This window comes from Molossus molossus, unplaced genomic scaffold (assembly GCF_014108415.1).
Source record: "Molossus molossus isolate mMolMol1 unplaced genomic scaffold, mMolMol1.p scaffold_m16_p_4, whole genome shotgun sequence".
NCBI lineage: Eukaryota > Metazoa > Chordata > Mammalia > Chiroptera > Molossidae > Molossus > Molossus molossus.
The window spans coordinates 58778022-58798870 of NW_023425377.1; the positions used below are offsets into that span (position 1 = coordinate 58778022).

Consider the following 20849-nt stretch of genomic DNA (forward strand, 5'->3'; position numbering starts at 1 on the left):
GGGGGTCCTTGCAGGCTAGATTTTCTACCATGTGGATAGTCCCTTACCTTTAGTCAGCATGTTGTGAGCACGATCATATCCTTAATTTCCAGTTTCTCCATATAGGAAAATTTGAAAAAAGACGAGGCAATGATTGATTTAGAGCATTATGTCACCACGTCTGTGCGTCTTACTGCACCGGGCAGCTGTTTGTATTTGCTGATTGATACCAAATGGGGCCTCGTCCCACAGTGACAGAGAAGGCAGGCAGCCCAGGTTTTCTCTCCAGGTCTGCAGGGCTTTCCTGGAAGCTGGGGAGGAAGCATGGGATGGGGGAGGGGTGTGACAGGGAGTGGGTGACAGGAAACAGGATGGTAGGGCCACTTTTCAACACTTTATGTGCTCTTCACCAGCTCTCATCCAGTAGCTAAGTACAGACAGGTAGCCTTGGCCCAGGGGCTGCTGGCATGCCTGCCTGGGGCTTGGAACAACACCTCTAGTTTTACAGCAGGAAAAGTTAAGAGCACAGGCCTTGGACTAGAGAACTCAGGGTGCAGATTCCATGCTCACTGCCTGGAACTGCATTTAAAATGGGGATAAAACCCACATCATGAGGTTTTTAGGACAAATGAGCTAATGTGTGTAAAAGGCTTAGCATAGTGCCCATAACATGGTAAGCCTTCGGTAAATTCTAACAGTGGTAATAACAATTTTCATTACTGAATATTACTGCCAGTAAAATCTTGTTATTAAAGAAAAAGACTTCAAAAATTGCTGTTATTATAATGCTAAGTGGGAAAAACAAGTTTACAGAATGATGCCAATTATATACCCACATCTTCTATCTGTTTCTGGGTAAGATGGTAACATAAGTGTGAGTGTTTAATCTGCTCCCCAAATATAGAGGAGGATATTTTCAAGAAAATAGGCTGATGTCATCGATATGCCAGAAATGTGCTGTTGTGCTGGTGTGTGGGGTTGGGTTGGCAGTGGGGGTGTGGAAACTGGACTCGCCCTTCCCTCCTAGAAAAGAGCAGGGCCAGGAGATAATGGAGGGGACCCTGACAAAACCTCCTAGACCTGCTCTGTCTCCACCTCGAAGAGTGAAAACAAAGGGCACAAGCAGAAACTGGATCTTGAATGGAGAAGAGTAAACTTAATCTGTATCCAGAGAAGTTGTCACTTAAGTGTGAGGAGGACAGAAAGATACTCTCTTATTTCAAGGGCTCATACAGATTTCAACTCTTATTTTCACTAATATAACCTGACAGTGGGAGAATTGAGTCAATGAAGAATGCAGGAATGGACAGGTTATGGTATCACAAAACAATTGGGCAGTGCATAAAGCAGTTAAACACAGAGCATCTAAATTATTGTTAATATGACAATGAAGCTTAATGTAAGTATAAAAATTAACCCCTAAAAGGTATTGATCATGCAAAGTTTAATGATAGTTATATTAGTGGGTGATAATAAACTAACCACAATAATGTAAAAATGGAGAGAATGAGGGGAGGAAATTAAAGGTAAGCAAAATCTTTATATATGGAGAGGCTCAACAGACTCAAATAATTAGAAAAAAATAAAATATTTTTAAGAACTCTAAAGGTATTGCTTTAAATTAAAATAGGATGTGTATCTTCCTAATCACTAGAGGGAAATATATATATGAAAAACTATTAGAAAGACAAGGATATCTGAAAGGATAAATTTATAGTAGCAATTATGTATAAATATGTTAAGTAACATGATCAAAAAGATATATGAAATAATACATTTAAAGCATTACCCACAGAACAAAAAATGTATTAATACACAAAATACTTAACAAATTCCAAAACACAGATATTCTGCAAGCCACCTTTTTTTAATTCAATGCGATTAACTAGAATAAATAGTTAAAAATTTAATACCTAACCACCTAGAGATGTTTAGATATTCTCTTGGCAACAAAAGGAAAATAAAATTAGAAATATGGCTATTCAGTAAGTTAAAATAAAGAAGTGGGGGAGAACCATAAATAAGAGATTCTAATTTTGAACAAATTACTATTATAAAATTGATGCTAGAAAATTTAAAATCTTGATGACATGCATGATTTTCCTAGAAAATATGATATTGAGATATAAAGAATGAATCCAGGTTTTTGATTGGCATTCTGGTGGACAGTTTACTGAGAATTGCATGGGCTTGGGGTATATTAAATGGGAGGATTTTCAGGGCCATCCAATTGGAAATTTCCAGTCAATAGTTGGAATAGATAAGGTTGAATCTTGGGCAAGTTATCTGAATAGGACATATAGATTTGTGATAGTCAGCATGTGACTTGATATAGAAATCATAGGGGTACTGGTGAGGTTTCTACAGCAGTTGCAGAGCCAAGCAGAAGACTGACTTGGCAACTACTCTGAAGAGCATCAGCATCTGCAAGACACTCTGAGGAAGAGCAGTCCTCTGAGCAGGCTGACAGCATGGCCAAAGAGGTCGGAGTGACACTGGGCAATGTGTATTCAGGAAAGTCCAGGTTGAAGTATTTCCAGCAAGAGAGCATTTCCATTGTCAGATGCTAACTTGAGTTTAAGAATGAAAAAAAATAGCCCTGGCCAGTTTGGCTCTGAAGTTGAGCGTCCGCCTGCAGACCAGAGAGTCCTGGGTTCGGTTCCCGCTAGGGGCACGTACCACCAAAAAAAAAAAAAAAAGAAAGAAAGAAAAAAATATATCTTGATTTGTCTAAAATGTTATTGGTGACTTTGACAAGAGAAATTTCACTGGGGTTCTTTCAAACTTTTAGTCAAGAGGTAATATCCAGCCCTGGCCGGTTTGGCTCAGCGGTTGGAGTGCTGGCCTGTGATCCAGAGAGACCCGGTTCGGTTCCCAGCAAGGGTGCGTACCTTGGTTGCAGTTTGTCCCTGGCTCTGGTTGATCGTGCGGGTGGCAGCCACTCGATATGTCCCTTTCACGTCAATGTTTCTCTCTCTCACTCCCTCCCACTGTATCTGACCAAAATATTGAAAAAATGTCCTTGGGTGAGGAAAAAAAAAAAAAAGAGGTAATATCCATGCTATATAAGTTTTATAGAGCATAGGATAAAATATAGAAAGCTTTTCAATTTACTTTTCAAAGGTGTTATAAAATAAAAATCAATCAGAAGCTGAATAGCAACATGCACACAATCCCAATAATTGATACAGACACATAAATTCCCAGCAACAATAATAATAACAGACACTGTTGAAAATACATGTCAGGCACTATGCTCAGTAATTTAGTTGATTTAATCCTCACACTAATAGTCTTTTTTTTTTTTTTTTTTTTTTTATCCTCACCCGAGGACATTTTTCCATTTTTTGTTCAGATAGAGCAGGAGGGAGAGAGAGAGAGAGAGAGAGAAACATCGATGTGAAGGGACACATCAAGTGGCTGCCACCCGCACGACCAACCAGGGCCGGGGACAAACTGCAACCGAGATACATGCCCTTAGCGGGAACCGAACCCGGGTCTCTCTGTACTGCAGACCGACGCTCCAACCGCTGAGCCAAACCGGCCAGGGCGTCACACTAATAGTCTTAAGAAAATACTAAGAAACTGAATCCAGAAATATACTAAGTAAATTATATATTACACCCATGAATAAACATTTACTTGTGAAAATACTGGGAAATCTACCATAAAATACAATATAAATTGGTGAAAAGAGAAAATTAATAGGATTGTAATTTTCTGAAATTGTGATAGAAATCTCTTACCACAGCATGCCAACTAATATGTCTCAAATAACCAACACCACATTTGGTGGTGAAACATTAGTGACATTTAGAGGAAAGCAAGCAAAAATATCCACCATGGTCTTTATTTTTAGTCACTATTTTGGAAGTGTTAGCCAAACAAGAATGGGATAAAGAGAACTAATTGGATTAATGTGCCCATCAAAAGGAGACAAAATATGATTACATGTGGACACTATTAATGTACAAGGTTAAGAATGAACAAAAAATAATGACATCTATCAAGGATTTGGATACAAAATAACAGATAGCTACAATTGATTAAGATCTTTCATGTGCCAAGAAGGGTGTTAGAAATTATATGAATTGTTTCATTTAACTTTGACAGGAGCTCTCAGATTAATGGTGGAGCTGGAATTCAAACCCAGGATCTAATTGACTCTAAAGCTGATTCTTTTAATGACTCGACCATATATTGCCATGTGCTACTCTCACACACATTATCTACACAGACATAAAAACCTAAAGTGTTTCTAGATTCTAGGAAAACTCTTAGAAAATGTGATAAGAGGGTAATCATATTCACAATATGAACAACAAAAATCAAATATATAGCAAAAGACAAAAATGAACAATAAAACATTATCTATTTATGATTAGCATATCTGTATATGATTAGCAATGCACATTTGACTTTTGGACCTAAAGAAGAATTCATATATGTATAAACACACACACACACACACACACACACACAATGTAGTTACCAGATTTGGAGTTGGGATGGATGATCTTTCTACATATAATACCTAAGGACAAAGTGGGATATGATATTGTAACATGGTGACAGAGTATTAAAAATATTAACGTAAAAGTGTTTTTAGCCCTAGCAGTTTTGCTTAGTGGTTAGAGCATCACCCAAGGACCAAAGAGTCTCGGGTTCAATTCCAGTCAAGGGCATGTACCTCAATTGCAGTTCATCCCCAGCCCTGGTCAGGGTCATGTGGGAGGCAACCAGTCGAAGTGTCTCTGTCACATTGATGTTTCTCTCTCTCTCTCTCTCTCTCTCTCTCTCTTCCTTTCTCCCTGCCTCACACTCTGTCTGAAAATAAATGGCAAAATATCCTAGGGTGAGGATTTTTTTTAAAGTGTTTTTACAAGTAGGAAAAGAAAACACGTAATCCCCAATAGAAAAGAGAGCAGAAACTATTAATAAGTAGTAAGTAGTTCATAAAAGAAGAAATTAAAATCATCACCAAGTATAAGAAAAAATATTTCAACTTCATTGATGAATAAACAAATGTAAGGTAAAATGATGACATGCATTGCTGAAGTGAATATAAATGTGTACTTTCTTCTGAGGAGTGATTAACAGCATGTATGAAAGGCCTTACTATAATCATAAATTTTGGTCAAATACTTCTAATTTTTGAAATTTTCTAATTGAAATGATTACAATTATGTGCAAAGAATAATTATTGCTGTGATTTTTATAATAGTGAGAAATTAGGATCACATTAAGTGCCAAACATTAGGAAACTATTTAAATAAGTTATAGACCATGTGTGAAAAAATATGCAGAGATATTATATAATGTTATAAAAAATATTAATAACCTGCGGGAAAGTTTGATATATTGTTGAATGGATAAAAAAGCAGGTTATGTAACAGTATGAATAGTATGTCCCTGAATAATTTGAAGTGTGTGTGTTCAGTCTGGAAGGATATAAGTAAAAATATTGACCCAGATCATCTCTAAACTGGTGAGGTTATGAGTGATTTTATTTTTACTTCTATATTCATAATTTTTTATATTTTTAAAGAAAAGGTGTGGTTTTGCTAGAGTAATAGCAACAATATTCATAAAACACATGCAGAAAGGAAGATTAAAAAGGAAATACATGGCCTGGCCGGTGTGGCTCTATAGATTGAGTGTTGTCCCATGGACTGAGAGGTCCTGGTTCGACTCCTGGTTAGAGCACATGCCTAGGTTGGGGGCTCAATCCCAGTGGGGGTGTGCAGTAGGCAGCTGATGGATGTTTCTCTCACACATCAGTGTCTCTATTTCTTTCTCCCTTCCTCTCTCTCTGAAAAATCAATAAAAACATATTTTTTTAAAAAAGGAAATACACCTCCTGTGTTTACTGGTACCTAATGGGAGTGCAGGTGATTATTTTTTTAATCTTTTTTCTTTACTTTGATCATGCATTGTCTTTAAAACTGTAAAATTTAAACCACAAACTCAGAAAGTAAAGGAAGAGAGGAAGAAGGATAAAGGAATCTACTTCAGAAACTCTTTGGCATAGTAGAAATGCTGAAATATGTCATTCATTTATTCATTCATTCATTCACTTACTTACTCACTTTACTATTGTTGACACTAAGTGCCTGCTGTGTGCCAAGCACTGTCTTCACCAGTGAGAACACAGTGGAGAAGCAAAACAAGTATGGAATTTGCAGTATATGGTGGAGCCTGACATTAAACAAATGTGAATGTGATGAAATATAATTGGAAATATAATCTGAAAGTGCATTATGCATAAGAACAGGGTTTAATGAGAACAAACTCATGAAACAAACTAATGATATTTAGGAGAAAAACTAATAGGTGATAAAGGCATACTTGGGAAAAAGAAGAGGGGAGGAAGGAAAAAGCATGTGAGGGTAGTTTGTTGTTTTCAGAAACTGGGAATACTTAATTGTATAATATTTCTGATTATGTGAGACTGAGCAGAGAAATTACAAGTGTGCGCACTTAAGGCAGAAGTGATAAAATAATTGTAATAATTCTGAAATTTTGAAATCTCATTCTAATGGGAAAAAATTAAATTACTCTTAACTCCAAAGGTATAAGTGTGAATTAACCAATGTCAATAACAAAAATCTTTAACTGTATTGTAGCCATTATGTACCAATTCTTAGCTAATATCAGAACCTATTACCTACAGAAGATTTGATTGGAAGTTTGCTTTATGGCCAGGATACATACTCAAAAAGTAGACTTTTATTTTTCAGCATTAAATGAACCCACCATTGACTATGGTTTCCAGAGGCTGCAGAAAGTCATCCCAAGGCATCCTGGAGACCCTGAGAGATTAGCTAAGGTAAAACACTTTGGAAATTAACATGTGAAACCTTCTTGTAGGATTACAGCAAATTTAGATAAATCCAGCAATTTAAATCCCTCGAAAATTAAATTAAGTCTTGAAATTTGGCTAAGCTTGAGATATAAGATGCACATAAAATATTTACTAACTGTAAAATATATTATAATTAATCTATGAGGAAATCTGAAATCTGAAGACTTGAGCCTATAAAACAGATACACTATGTGTATTTAGTTTATAACAAACACTGCCAACTTGATGAAAATAAATAATTGTATAATTGCTTAAAAGTGTAATTTCCCACTTCTTTGTATTTAAATATAATTTTATTTACTCATAATTTTAGAGACACATTAGTCCACAATCAAGTATTCACTGAGGGCTTACTCTATATATATGCATCTAATGAAGTGCAAAACTCCTCCATGTACGATTTCTATGAAATTCATCACTTTTAAATGAACTCACTATGAAAATTATATCATAAATCTAGCCAATTATTTTAGCTTTATTTTAAAAGATACATTAATTTATTAGGTTTATTAATTTATTAGGTTTATTAATTTATTAGGTTTATTTCAATTAATGGGAAATTAATAAATTTTAATATTTATATTTGCATTTGAAGCATACACATTATAATATGCCATGTTCTATTTTCTGTGTTGTGGGTAAAATTTCAGTACCACAGTTTCTCCTACATCACACCATTGTTTTTCAATTGGAAAAATCCCTAGCTCCACTATTAAATTAGGTGATATCTGGAAAGTAGGTTAATAGCAATTTAAAAGGCTCTTAAAAACAGGAGGTGGAAAAGACGAAACGAGAGGAAAGGGATTACTGAATACTAATTCTCTCTGGTTAAAGTGAACAAAGGGAAATATTATTGGAAGAATTCATCTTTATTAGAATAAAATTTTGCAGAACGTATTGCCAAGATAATTTCAGTACTATGGACAACTCCTTGGCAAGCTGCTAAACACAGGTCAATCAATCATTTTAAGAATATTTGGGTAATTAGTTCCAGAGTTTTTAATGAAATGGTCTGAAAGTAGTTATTAATAAAACTTTCATTACATGATTAATTTTAACCAATTCCACCTCAAATTAGGTTGTTTTCTGTTTTGATAGTACTACCATTTATATATCCATTTTATCTAGATGAATTCCATGTAGATACATATTTATAGAGGGAGATGATAGATAGATAGATAGATAGATAGATAGATAGATAGATAGATAGATAGATAGATAGATAGATATTCTACCTCTCAAATCAAGTATAGCACCTCTTGGCTACTTATTTACATTTTAGTGGGATGTCTAGACTTTATTTTTATACATAATTTTCCTTTCTCTTTGCCATTTGGGGTTCTACCTTTGCTTATACCTCACTCTTTTTTTCCTTTCCAGGAAATGCTGTTGAAAAGAGCTGCAGATCTGGTGGAGGCCCTCTATGGCACACCACACAATAACCAGGTTAGGCGCTCACATTATACTCACTCTATGGAGTTTGACCTTATGCTGTATAAAAAGCTCACCTTAACCTGCCGTTTTGTAGGACATCATTTTGAAGCGAGCTGCAGATATTGCTGAAGCCCTCTACAGTGTCCCCAGGAATCCCAGCCAGATACCAGCTCTCTCCAGCTCTCCAGCTCACACTGGCATGATGGGCATCAATTCTTATGGCAGCCAGCTTGGAGTCAGCATCTCAGAGTCAACACAGGGAAATAATCAAGGTACTACCTTTCTCAGAGTCAAAATTCAAACAACTTATACATTTAAAAGATTGGTTTTGCTTGGAAGGAGTTAAAGCTTGATTCATAAGCCATCAGATGATTGTGTCCCCAGATAAGCGATTCAATCACATAGTATTGAGTTATCTCAATATTATAAGCGGTGTATTATTAGATTTTGAGCTTTTTAACTACCAGGTAGAATACCTTTAACTGGAAATACTTAAGGATCAAATTGACTATTATGATTTTAGGAGGGTTTAGGCTTACTGAAACTTGATTTACAGGTGTTATTTGAATAAAATTTATAATTCTACCATTGTGATCATTAGATTGAATAATGGAAAGAAGTTGAGTTATTGCCATTATTGTTTATACCTAACTCTCTCTTCCTAGTAATCAAGGTTAGATGGCTTGGTTTTATTTGTTAATTTTTTTGTGTGAATTACCTCATATATAAATATACAGCAACAAGTTTATACAGTTAACATGTAAAGTATGTTGTGTAAACATTTTTGTCATTGAGATTGAAAAGTGCTAAATTTATTATAAATCATTTTTTAGAAATAAATATTCTTAATAATATTTCTAACCTTGAGGCAGTTTTATTTCTAATTTTGTTCACTCATTGGATGGAAATTCCTCATTCTCATGTCCAGGGTGATTTCTTACAGAAGGGTGGGTGAGATATAATATTACTTTTTTTTTCTTCAAATTTTGGCTATTTCCTAAATAGATCTAGAGACAATTTACCCAAAGTGGGTTATTTCAGGATAGATTAGGTCATGTCTCTGTGTTAGCATTTCAGAATCTAGAGAGGACTCATTGTCCCTTCCCCATCCCACTTACAAGCTGGATTTACCCAAACTCAGTTGCTGATGTTTCCAAGTTTTTGGTCAAAGAATAACACATTTAAATGAACTTATCAACAATTTTTGAAAGAAAACGTTTCCCACCCCCACCCAGGGCATGATATAACTTTGAACATTTCCAAAGCTATGATCTGTAAAATACTAGTGGCCTTTGAGATGTTATTAGAATGCCTTTTCCCCACCACTTCCAGAAAAGATGCTATGGGTGTTCAATTTGGGAAATACTAAGTTAGCAAAGTTAAACCAGTTTAGTTATTCTCTAGGCCCTTCATATGCCAAACTTCAAGGAATGGCTATAGTAGGCAATATCTGCCACACTTTGTTTGACCACACAACACTTTTCTCAGCAATACTTGTTGATATCTCACAGGGTTCTAGTGTTATATGAAATGTGTTTAGGGAGATGTCAGCATACACTGCTATTAGTCATTCATTCCTTGGTATGAGTTGGTGAGGTTGACTGCAAATGTAAAAGAAGATGAAGGAGGGACTGTGAGGAACATGGTCTTGTGTAGGATGGGAAGGGGAAGGAAAGTATAGAAGGATGAAGGCAAAATGCATACTCTCCCCCCCTGTATGGGCTCAGCTCGGTGGTGCTCTGTAGTCTGGCATCAATGTAGGTCTGTGCTGCCATATCTGCTGTGCACTGTGTGTGCACTGGTTCCTTTACCCGGCTTTTTCTTTGTTGTCCAGGATACATCCGCAACACGAGCAGCATCTCTCCTCGGGGCTATTCTTCCAGTTCCACCCCTCAGCAGTCTAATTACAGCACCTCCAGTAACAGTATGAATGGCTACAGCAACGTCCCCATGGCCAACCTAGGTGTTCCGGGGTCACCAGGATTTCTAAACGGCTCCCCCACAGGCTCCCCTTATGGAAGTAAGTTCCCTCTCCACTGTTTCCCTTTCCCTGTCCCTCTGTCCCTGGGTTTCACTGTCCAGCCTTCTGAGGAAGAGTTGCCTTCCTACATCTTACTGACTCATGGAGGAAAAGCCCAGTTTTCTGATGAAATGTCCTTCCTGCCTTTTGTTCTGTTCCCTTAGCTGGACTTTAGCTCCTTCAGTTACTCAAAGCCTTTTTGGGGAGAGGAAAGGAGTGAAACTCTTCTTCTTTTTTTTTTTTTTTTTTACAGAGAAAGAAAGCATATGTGGCTTGTGTAGATGGGAGTAAGGAATTCAGATTCCATTTCAGTTCATCTAATTTATACTCTTCAATAGACATTTTCAGATGTGATGTTTTATTTAATCCTCATAAGAACTTTCTGAGGTCAGTATTATCACATGTTATAGGTGAGAAGGTTTAGGTGCACAGCAATTCACTGACTTACCTGAGATCACACAGCTAGGATAGAGCAGGATAAACATTTAGACACAGAATGTATGACTTCAGTTATTTTATGTATCACACCAAGCTCCCGTCTTACTTCCTTACATGGCTTTCTCCTCCTTCTAGAGCAACAATTTTCAGCCTTTTTTATTTCATGGCACACAAAAACTCATTGCTAAAATTTTGCGAGACATCAAAAAATATATTTTTTGCCCATTTGACAAAATATAGATAAAATAATTTTATTTTATTCACACAGGATAGCTATTCTTGTGTTGGCTGTTATCACTTGTTTATTTGACAATCTAAGGGAAAAGAGGTCAGTGCACCTGACTAAATAGTCAGGCATCATGTTTTAAAAATTTCTGTGGCACAGTGGTTGAAAATTGCTGTTCTAGAGAGATGAAATTTGACACTTGTGAGAGTCTGATACATGGAGATAAAACCCTTTTTAAAAATTTAAGTATAGTTGGTATACATTGTTATATTAGTTTCAGGTGTATAATATTTATGTATCTTACAGTGTGATCACCACACTAAGTTAGTCATCTGTCATTGTGCAAACTTATCATGGCCCAGCAATTCCACTTCTGGGTATTTATGCAAAAAAAACCCAAAGCATTAATATATATATATATATATATATATATATAATATATATATATACTGCCCTGGCTGGTTTGGCTCAGCAGTAAAAATGTCGGCCCATGGACCAAAGAGTCTCAGGTTTCATTCCAGCCAAGGGCATGTACCTCGGTTGTGGTTCAGTCCCCAGACTTTGTTGGGGTCATGTGGGAGGCAACCAATCGATGTGTCTCTCTCACATCGATGTTTCTCTCTCTCTCCCTCCCACTCTATCTGAAGATAAATGGGAAAATATCCTCAGGTAGAATTAAAGAAAAAATATGTGCACCCTTATGTTGACTGCAGCATTATTTACAATAACCAAGATATGGAAGCAATCTAGGGTCCATCAATAGATGAATGGAGAGACAGAATCTCCTAATCCTGATCTGTGGGCTAGCGGCAAGCTAAATGTCCTAGGAAGTTATAAAAACTCATTCAGGTTGTTTTCAGGGCTGATCTGGGAACTTACACAAGCTGAGAAAGTATGTTTTTCAAACCTACTTAGGGGAATACTTCAGGCCAGGGGAAAAGCCACCATGGAGAGTCTAAGTGATTGAATGGGGTGTTCCTGAAATGCTGGATCTTGTTGCAGGCTCTGTAGCAGACCACCTGTTCACCAGAGCGTTCCCTCATGCCAGGAACAAGGGCAAGACAAGGACAGCATACAGCCACTTCCATCACAGCTCAGGAATTGACATGCCAAGGATCTGGAGGCTGCCTCTCAGCCTTTGGGTTTATGGTTCCCTGTTGACACACACCCATAAATTATTTCTGGGATACCTGTTCGATTCATCACATTCAACACTCTACTCAGTGTGATAAGAACACAGCAACCAGGTAGCAGAGATGGTAGAGGTTGGTTCTTCTACAACAACTAAATTATTCTTGCCCCAAAGACATGAGTTCTGTGTTGTGTCTTGTGTATGGTCCAGATCAATTAGATCAGAAAGATCTAGGAAAACTGTTGCTTGATTTATTTTTTTCTTCATTTGTTTCTACCTTATCTTGTTTCAAAAATGAGAGAATATTAGGGGTCAGATGGGTAGTATGAAAGTATAAGACAGAAAATAAAAGAAACTGAGATAAAAGAACAAATATGGTAAATTATATGAAGCCATAGGCAAGTATGGATGCCATTCGGTCATTCAAGGGAGCCGTTAATTTGGTTCAAAGGCTTACAAGATGGTAAAGCAAAGAGAGGACCACTATTTGTTATAAGCTTTAATGTCCACTGTATATATATATATATATTTTTAGTAGCTCAGGATAAAATTGATTTTTCTGTAGCTGAGACCTTGGAGAGGTTTCTCCCATGCATCCTTGTGGAAAGGGGACCCTGTTTGCAGAAGGGATCACATCATCAACAGCCCCTACACATGATACAGGGCAAGAGAGACATTGTGTAAATTATTTCACATTAGCAGTGATGACAACAATAAGTGTAATTCATTATTCCATTCCAATTTACAACCTAAAAAGCATGTTCACATATGCAATCCAGTCAGACCCTCCCAGCAACCTTATGACGTGGATATAATAATAGTAATAATTATTATTATCATTTCCCCTCAAAGATATTAACCATTATTAAATCACTTACTCAAGGATTCATAGCCAATAAATAGTAAAAATGAGACTAGAACATGTCATCAGATTCAAAATACCATGTTTTTAAATTACTCAATAATGTTAGAGATATTTCACATATTTATAATATATTATTAGACTGAAACATATGAAATGATCTCTTTGATTTTCACATGTTCAAGCATACACTTATGAAAAAAATATGTACATTAAGTTGAACCATATGAAATTGTCATTTTTGTAGATCAAAATGATCAATTCCTGGCCAGTCTGGGTCAATTGGTTGGGGCGTCATCCCATGCACCAAAGGGCACACACCCAAATTACATGTTGGATCTCCAGTCAGGATGCATACAGGAGGCAACCCATTGATATTTCTCTCTTTCTTTCCCCCTTCCTGTTTCTCTAAAATCAATAACAACATATAAAAAATGGTCACTATAATAATATAGTTGTAGTGTGGTGATGTAGAGAGAGAGAGAAAAAAAGACAAGGAGTGGTGTGTGCTGGCGGAGAGAGTAGGGAGGGAGAGGATAGATGATAGATAGATAGATAGATAGATAGATAGATAGATAGATAGATAGATAGATGATAGATAGATAGATACTGAGTAGATGAATGAAAATGTCCACTGAGTATTAATTGCTTGATGTGTCTTACCAATAATTCATTTGATAGGATGGAATCCTTCCCACACCAGCAAGTGACACCTTCCTTCCACTACCCTTTCTTGATTACTCAATTCCACAGCCACAGGAAAAATGATGACACCACAAATCTTTAAAATAAACAAGACAGCATACACAGAACAGAATGAGGAAGGCACGCTTCCCAACGGGACTGGGAAACACAACAGAGAACCTTCTCCTAGCTCATACTCAGTCTTTGTGATCCTTGCACTTTCATTTTCTGAGGGAGGGTCTGGAGGAATTACAGACTGAGAATGGGAATCCAAGCAGTGCATTCATCAATTCATTACAATAAAATCCTCTACTGCCAAAAGACTGAGTACCCTATGGAGTTTATTACAATAGCATCTGACCTGTATTTCTAATTTTTAACCAGCTAAGTCTTAACTTTTCTGGCAAATACACACCAAAAAAAGGGGGGTGGGGAAGCATGTCATCAGTTCAGTCGCTTGTGTCTGAAAACACCAAATATCACTCTGTAATTTTTCATTTTATTTTTTAAATTTACCATAAAAAAATTCTTGTTGCCTTGGCCAGTGTGACTCAGTTGGTTGGGCATCATCATGTGCACCAAAATGTTGCCTGTGTGATTCCCGGTCAGGGCACATGCCTGGGTTTTGGGTTCCATCCCCAGTGGGGGGCGTGCAGGAGGTAGCTGATTGATGTTTTACTCTCACATTGATGTTTCTTTTTCTCTCTCCCTCTCCCTTCCTCTCTCACTAAAAATCAATTTAAAAAAAAAAAATTTTTATACCTTGTTAACATTTTGATATATTTCTTTTGTCTTTTTCTTCAGGAAGGAAAAATATCCAATTATAATAGAAACATTATAGATAATTAGAAAAGAAATGACACCCTTTATTTCTATGCAGAGATAATCATTGTTAACTTTAAAGTATAGCCTTTCAACCATGGACAGACCATTTTGAAAACTGCGGTGTCTGTTCTGATGCACAACTAATGAGATTCCACCATAAGACCAATGAAAGAGAGAGTAAAATAAAAGAGGCAAAATCACCCAAGTTACAGATGTGAAGCCAGGCTCCATAAAATCTGTCAGTGGTCAGACCTGTGTTCTAGGATTGGAGAACAGATATTAGGAGTGATGTTTGCTTTGCAAAGTTAACTACAGTCAACAAGCTTTCCCCAGGAATTCTAAAATGTGTTAGTCTCTTTGCTTTTTTGTAATAGAAAGGTAAACAGAAAACCAAATTTACAGGAAGTAAAGCCTCAAATTGAAGAGGAACATTAACATTCAAGACAGCTATATGCCTATTGCTAAGAATTATATTGTTTTTTACCAAAGAAATAGAAATTTTTTTCATTTGTTTATTTAATAGCTTTTACTGGTTTCTGCTACATCAAAAGTAATACATGTTCATTGTAGAAATATGGACAACTAAAAGGAATACATTTAATATTCATAATCCCATCAGTTTGAGATATCATTACAAGTTTAGATGTAGCCCTAGACTGGTGGTTCAGTTGGTTGGAGTGTCATCTCATATGGGTTCAGTTGTGGATTCGATTACCTGTCAAGGCACATACCTAGGTTGCAGGTTTGATCCCCAATTGGGGCATGTACAGGAGGCAACCGATCAATGTTTCTGTCCCACATAGATGTTTCTCTCTTTCTCCTTCTCTTTCCTCTCCCCCTCTCCCTCCCTCCCTCTGTCTTTCCCTCTCTTTCTAAAAACCAATAAAAACATATCCTTGGGTGAGAATTTGTTTTAAAGTTTTGACGTAAATCACATCTTTCTAGACTTCTGCTTTGTAAGTTTTTTAAAAAGTAAAAGTGGGGCTCTGGCCAGTTTGGCTCATCAGTTGGAGTGTCAGCCCGTGGACCAAAGAGTCTCGGGTTTGATTCCGGTCAGTGTTTCTGTCTCTCCCTCTCTCTCTCTCTCCCTCCCACTCTGTCTGATGATAAATAGAAAAATATATCCTTGGGTGAGGATAAATAAAATAAAATAAAATAAAATAAAATAAAATAAAATAAAAGTAGATTGGCCATCTATGTTATTATATTATCTGCTTTATTCATCTAGACATATTGTCATTTGATATTCTTCTCCAACATCAGTGTTCATGTTTGCATGGTCATCTGTTTCATGAACTTTATTGATGGTCACTTCAGTTAAGCCCCACTTTTCCACAATTACAGAAATTCCCTTAGATCTATTTTTTGCACATTTATGATTATTTCCTTGCAATTAATTTCTAGAAATTAAATTACTGGGTTAAAAAATATGAACATTTAAAAATACAAATACTGTGGTACCTATTGCCCAAGTCCCTCCAAAAAAGTTAACATTCCCCTTAGGAAAGAAGGAGTATGTTTCCCTGCCCTGTTAATTTTTTCTTAATGTTTATCTATTTGCTAAGTGGAAAATACATCTCAGTATTGTTTTAATTTGCATTTGATTATGAATCAGTTTGAACGTTTATAAGTCTATAAAGGTCTTCTGGTCATTTTCCTTTTTCCTCCTCTGACTTTCCTTTTTGTGTCCTTTCCCATTTTTCTTTTGAGATTTTTCTTTTCTAATTAATTTATAAAAACATATTAGCTATTGAGGATATGAACACATCTGATAATAATCACAAATATTTTCTTAATTTGTCATTTGCCTTTTCTCTGTGTGTTACAGACGTTTTTTCTCATGTATCAAATCTATCTCCTGACATTCTGTATAGGCTTAGTGGTTGAAAGGATTATATCAATTATATAACCTTCCTAATTTGTCCACTAGCACCTTTATATTTTTGCTTTTACAAATAACTCTTTAATCCACTTAGCTTGATGTCAGTGTTTAACATGAGGAAGCACTGTAAACTTAGTCTCCAAATGGCGAGTGTATTGTTCCCATGCATTTATTTGCCCACTAATTTGAAATGTCACTTTTATTAAATTTTAGTTCTAATATATACCTAGGTCTGTTTCTGGATTCTATTTTCTCCAAGGAGTTGTCTGCGTATATTTATACTAGTATAACACTGATTTTATTGATGCAGATTTATTATAAGTTTTAATATGTTAAGATAAATACCTCCTTACTATTAAAAAAATATTTTACAAAACTTCCTGGTTCCTATAGTGTTATTGTTTATTTAAACAGATAAACATAGAAATTATGTTTGTTGACCCACACAAATTAAAATTCCTTCTAAGATTTTATTATAGTCGCATTAAATTTTAAATTAATTAGGATGTAATTTGGCATTTCACAAAAATTTTGTAAAAAATATTTTGAATGGGGCATGTTATAGCTCTTTGCTTTTTCAACTCTCAACAATTCTTTACGTCATTTAGTAAAGCTTCAGGTGACTCCCCTTCCACTGAGAGAGAGTCACATTTGATCGAATCAACCCATTTTAGGTTGGATCTGTTATGAGAAAAGAAATATTTGTAAAAGTGAATCATGTGTTGAATAAGAATGGAATCATGCATGCATGTGTGTGCCTGATTCACATTATAAAAATTCTCCTCTGTTGTGGTGTGTGAAGAGAGGTCCTGCTATTGCAGACATAGAAACCATTCTGGAGCCTGCATGGATCACACGGTACAGCAGACATTGGACCGCGGTCAGAATCAGGGCCTCCTGAGTTTCAGCTTTCTCTGGCCTCTAATTTTGTGCCTCATAGAAAGGGGAGAGGTTTCCTCCCTTCCTTCTCTTACTTACTTTATTGTTGCTAAAACCAAGGTGAGAAGAGGAGATTTTGCTTAAATAATGACTAGGATTCATTCCCATGGCTTAATCCTCTATCCTATCCTCTAACACTAGTGTAGCCCCATATCTTCTTCATTTGCATCTTCAAGTATTACATGAGACTCCTCTGAAGCTTTGTCTTCCTTTCCAGCTTTTTCTCTTGATTCATTTTACTTGAGGAAAGACAGAGGTGTATTTGGATGCTTCCTTCTGCATAGCTCTTTAAATCAGTACTACCTAAAGATAAGCAGTTTTTAGATTCGTTTTTAGTGAAGACGTGGGTTTGAAGTGTGGCTATAAAAGACATCATATTGAAGGTATGCTGTATGACTGCATTACATATGCAATTGTGTGAGTATAGCCTGAAGTATATCTTTACAATGAGAAAAGCAAAAGTGGGATAGAATCTTACATAGGAAATCAGAACATTTGACCTTCAATTCACCTTGTACTTGGTTTTTGAGCCATCAGTCACACTCATGTCCTTACGTTCAAATTTTACTTGTGGAGAAGATTAGTTAGCACTGCCAGACTTTGTCGTGGGCTTTGCTATTGGGTTCCAGTAATACTTTTACCCAGGCATGTGAGTTGGACAGTTCGGAATTCTGGAGAGGATGCTAAAAGGAGTCCATGAAACTTGACCTTCTACTCTAAGATGCTATATCTAACAGTTTACCCTTGTGAATTTCAGTTTACCCCATTCTTGAGTAAGTTGAATATGGAAGATAAAATTATCTTCTTGTGCCCTGGCCAGTGTGGCTCAATTGGTGGGAGTGTTGTCCTGTGCACCACCGAAAGGCCTTGGGTTCAATTCCTGGTCAGGCACATACCCAGGTGAAGGGTTAAATTCCCAGTCGGGGTGCATATGGGAGGCAACCAATTGATATTTCACTCTCACATTGATGTTTCTATCTGTCTCTCTCCTTCTCCCCTCCTCTCTCTCTAAAATCAATAAAAACATATCCTCAGGTAAGGATTTATTAAAAATTATCTTCTTGTGTGATGTAACTTGAGTATCTGACTTTAAGAGGTGTGGCACTTCATTGTGTAAATTGCCTTTATTTTACTTTATTTATTTATTTTTTTTGGAAATTACAACACTTAGGTTTTGGCTTCCTTTAAGTAATTTTAACATTAATATTGGTGTTTTTTCTTCGCATTACATCAGAGGAGGCTGACTCGCAGCTTTATTTCCCAGGAGCTCTGAAAGTAGAGGGAGGGGGAAGTAATCTCCTAAATGTTAATAAACTTTTACATTTAATGAGGATGTGGCCCACAGAGATGGCTCTCTCTGAGAAGATGTTAACCCTATACCTCAAAACTCTGGAGCCCTGAGAATTGCCAGGGAAGTACATAGCTCCAAGACAGGAGTTTTTTTTAGGATGAAAAAGAGATTTCTGTTCTTGAGTAGATTTGGTGATTTCTCAGATGTTGGTCTTAGTCTTCCCTTGTTGAGCTTCTACTCATGAAATCAGACCTGTCATAAAATCATGTCCTGCTGATGCCTTCCCAACTCTCCCAGCAGAAGGCACTCTATCCACCTGTCTGTGTAGCACGTGTACGCTCTCCCAATTAAATTTTTACCCTCTTAGTTGTTTTCTTTTCTGTTCCTCCCACTAACAGGGCAGGGACATTATTACATTCAATATTTTAAAATCCCTGGGATCTGAAACAATACCTGGAACAAATGAGTAATTTCTCAATAACTGTGTACAGGTTATATGTACAGACTTGAACTTTTCAATACGTCCTTTCTAAAGAGGATTGTGCATTTGCTTTCCAGTCATGTCATCAAGTCCCACTGTTGGCTCTTCCAGCACGTCTGCTATCCTCCCGTTTTCCTCTTCAGTTTTTCCTGCTGTCAAACAGAAGAGTGCCTTTGCCCCTGTCATCAGGCCCCAAGGCTCCCCTTCGCCCGCCTGCTCCAGTGGCAATGGGAATGGATTCAGAGGTAAGCAGAGGCTCCGCTTTGGGAGGAAAGATGACACATGTGCCACAGGGACAGCAAAATAAGAGCAAGCAGTGCGGCCTCATGCTGTATCTCTAGCCAATTTACTTACAAAGAGGTGTTTTGCTGTTTTCATCATGGTACATGAATGGCTTGTATACCTGGGTCATACTTCATTCACGAGCAAGATGGGGGGAAAGAGAAGTTGAACAGCTTTGCAAGATCATGGAATTAACTGTGGTAGAGCCATACATACCCCCAGCAGTGACCCCACTCCCCAGACCTTTGCATACCGCAAGGCCATGTCACTATTTCCTAGAAGGTGCCTGATCACCATGTTGGTGCCACATGGTGATTACTGATTACCTAATCAGCTTGCCATCTGCAGGGCGTACACATTCCCTTGGCACAAATGCACAGGCTCCATCAGGAACAACAGCAAGTTCTGAGCATTCTAGTTATGTGCTAATCAAATTGATAGCAGGTGCCTGATGGGGTTGGGGTAGGGAAGAAAGAAAAAAGACATACTGTGTCTAAGAACAAAAATTAATCACCCATCAAACCCATTTTTGAGCAATGTCTTAGAATATAATATGACACGATGTAACACAAATGTGATGAGAACATGAGAATCTAATCATCTCAGTGTGAATGGGAAGCAGCTGACGGTAAAAGAGCAAATTGGAAACTGCTGAACGCTGTGGATTCTTGACGACCCACATTATTTTTAGGCTGTTCTCTGTATCTTGACATGAAAACATTCATGACCAACAGTGTTGGATAAAACCAAAATGGGCAGAGGTTTGGTTAACCCCATATGGATTAAGGCCTCTGAGGTCAGCAGAGCATTGGATGAGCTAGGCTGTTCCTGGGACGGCACCTGCCTAGTGGCTTTATGATAGTGAATGGCTTCCTGACCCTTTGGAAACACCTGTGAGGGTTCATCACTGGTTGTGTTTGCGCAGAGCTCTGGGAGGTGTTAGGTTTATATCCCATCCTAATATCAGAGATGATGGTGTCTCATCAAAGTCAAGTGACTTAACAGAGAAACTATCAAATGAGAACTGAAAACCTAGCACACAGAAGAGTCCCTGAAAAGTCTTCTTCTAATTAGACAAAGCCGTTGGGTCTGCAGGCCACCCGACATGTGAGTAGTTGGAAACATCTGTATATTTGAGGGAAAATGTGTATATATATATATATATATATATATATATATATATATATATATATGTTTTTACTCATAGAGAAACAGGCTCAGCCTGCAGCTAGGTGTCTACCTGCCCATCTCTTCTCAAAATTGTGGTGTCCGTCCCATCATTAGGGCACATGCTCAGAATCTTTTCCATGATGGCTTCACCTCCAGGCTGGGTCATGAAAATTATTGCTGAGTATTTGCTGTATCTTCCCTTTTCCCACGACCACTGCAGTGATGATGTCTCCCCTTTCCAAGTTCTCTGGTTTTAGTCATGTCCCTTATATCAAGGAGGGGGGGCCCACACAGGTCTCAAGGGAAAGTATAGTGTGAGAGGCCCAAGAAAGGCTAAAG

General features: G+C 37.1%; 1 protein-coding gene across 7 annotated transcripts in view; it reads left to right on the forward strand.

Moving 5' to 3' along the window:
• Positions 1–20849, forward strand: part of EBF2 (EBF transcription factor 2) — a 198180-nt gene that overhangs the window by 173074 nt on the left and 4257 nt on the right. For 4 of the 7 annotated variants that reach the window (XM_036240192.1, XM_036240195.1, XM_036240193.1 and 1 more), the window contains 5 exons: positions 6720–6808; positions 8225–8290; positions 8373–8550; positions 10113–10298; positions 19136–19303. In XM_036240192.1, the coding sequence (XP_036096085.1) occupies positions 6720–6808; positions 8225–8290; positions 8373–8550; positions 10113–10298; positions 19136–19303 (687 nt within the window). Of the gene's footprint in view, positions 1–6719; positions 6809–8224; positions 8291–8372; positions 8551–9306; positions 9310–10112; positions 10299–19135; positions 19304–20849 lie in introns of all 7 variants that reach the window. The other 3 variants (XM_036240198.1, XM_036240197.1, XM_036240196.1) reach the window with 2 other exon arrangements.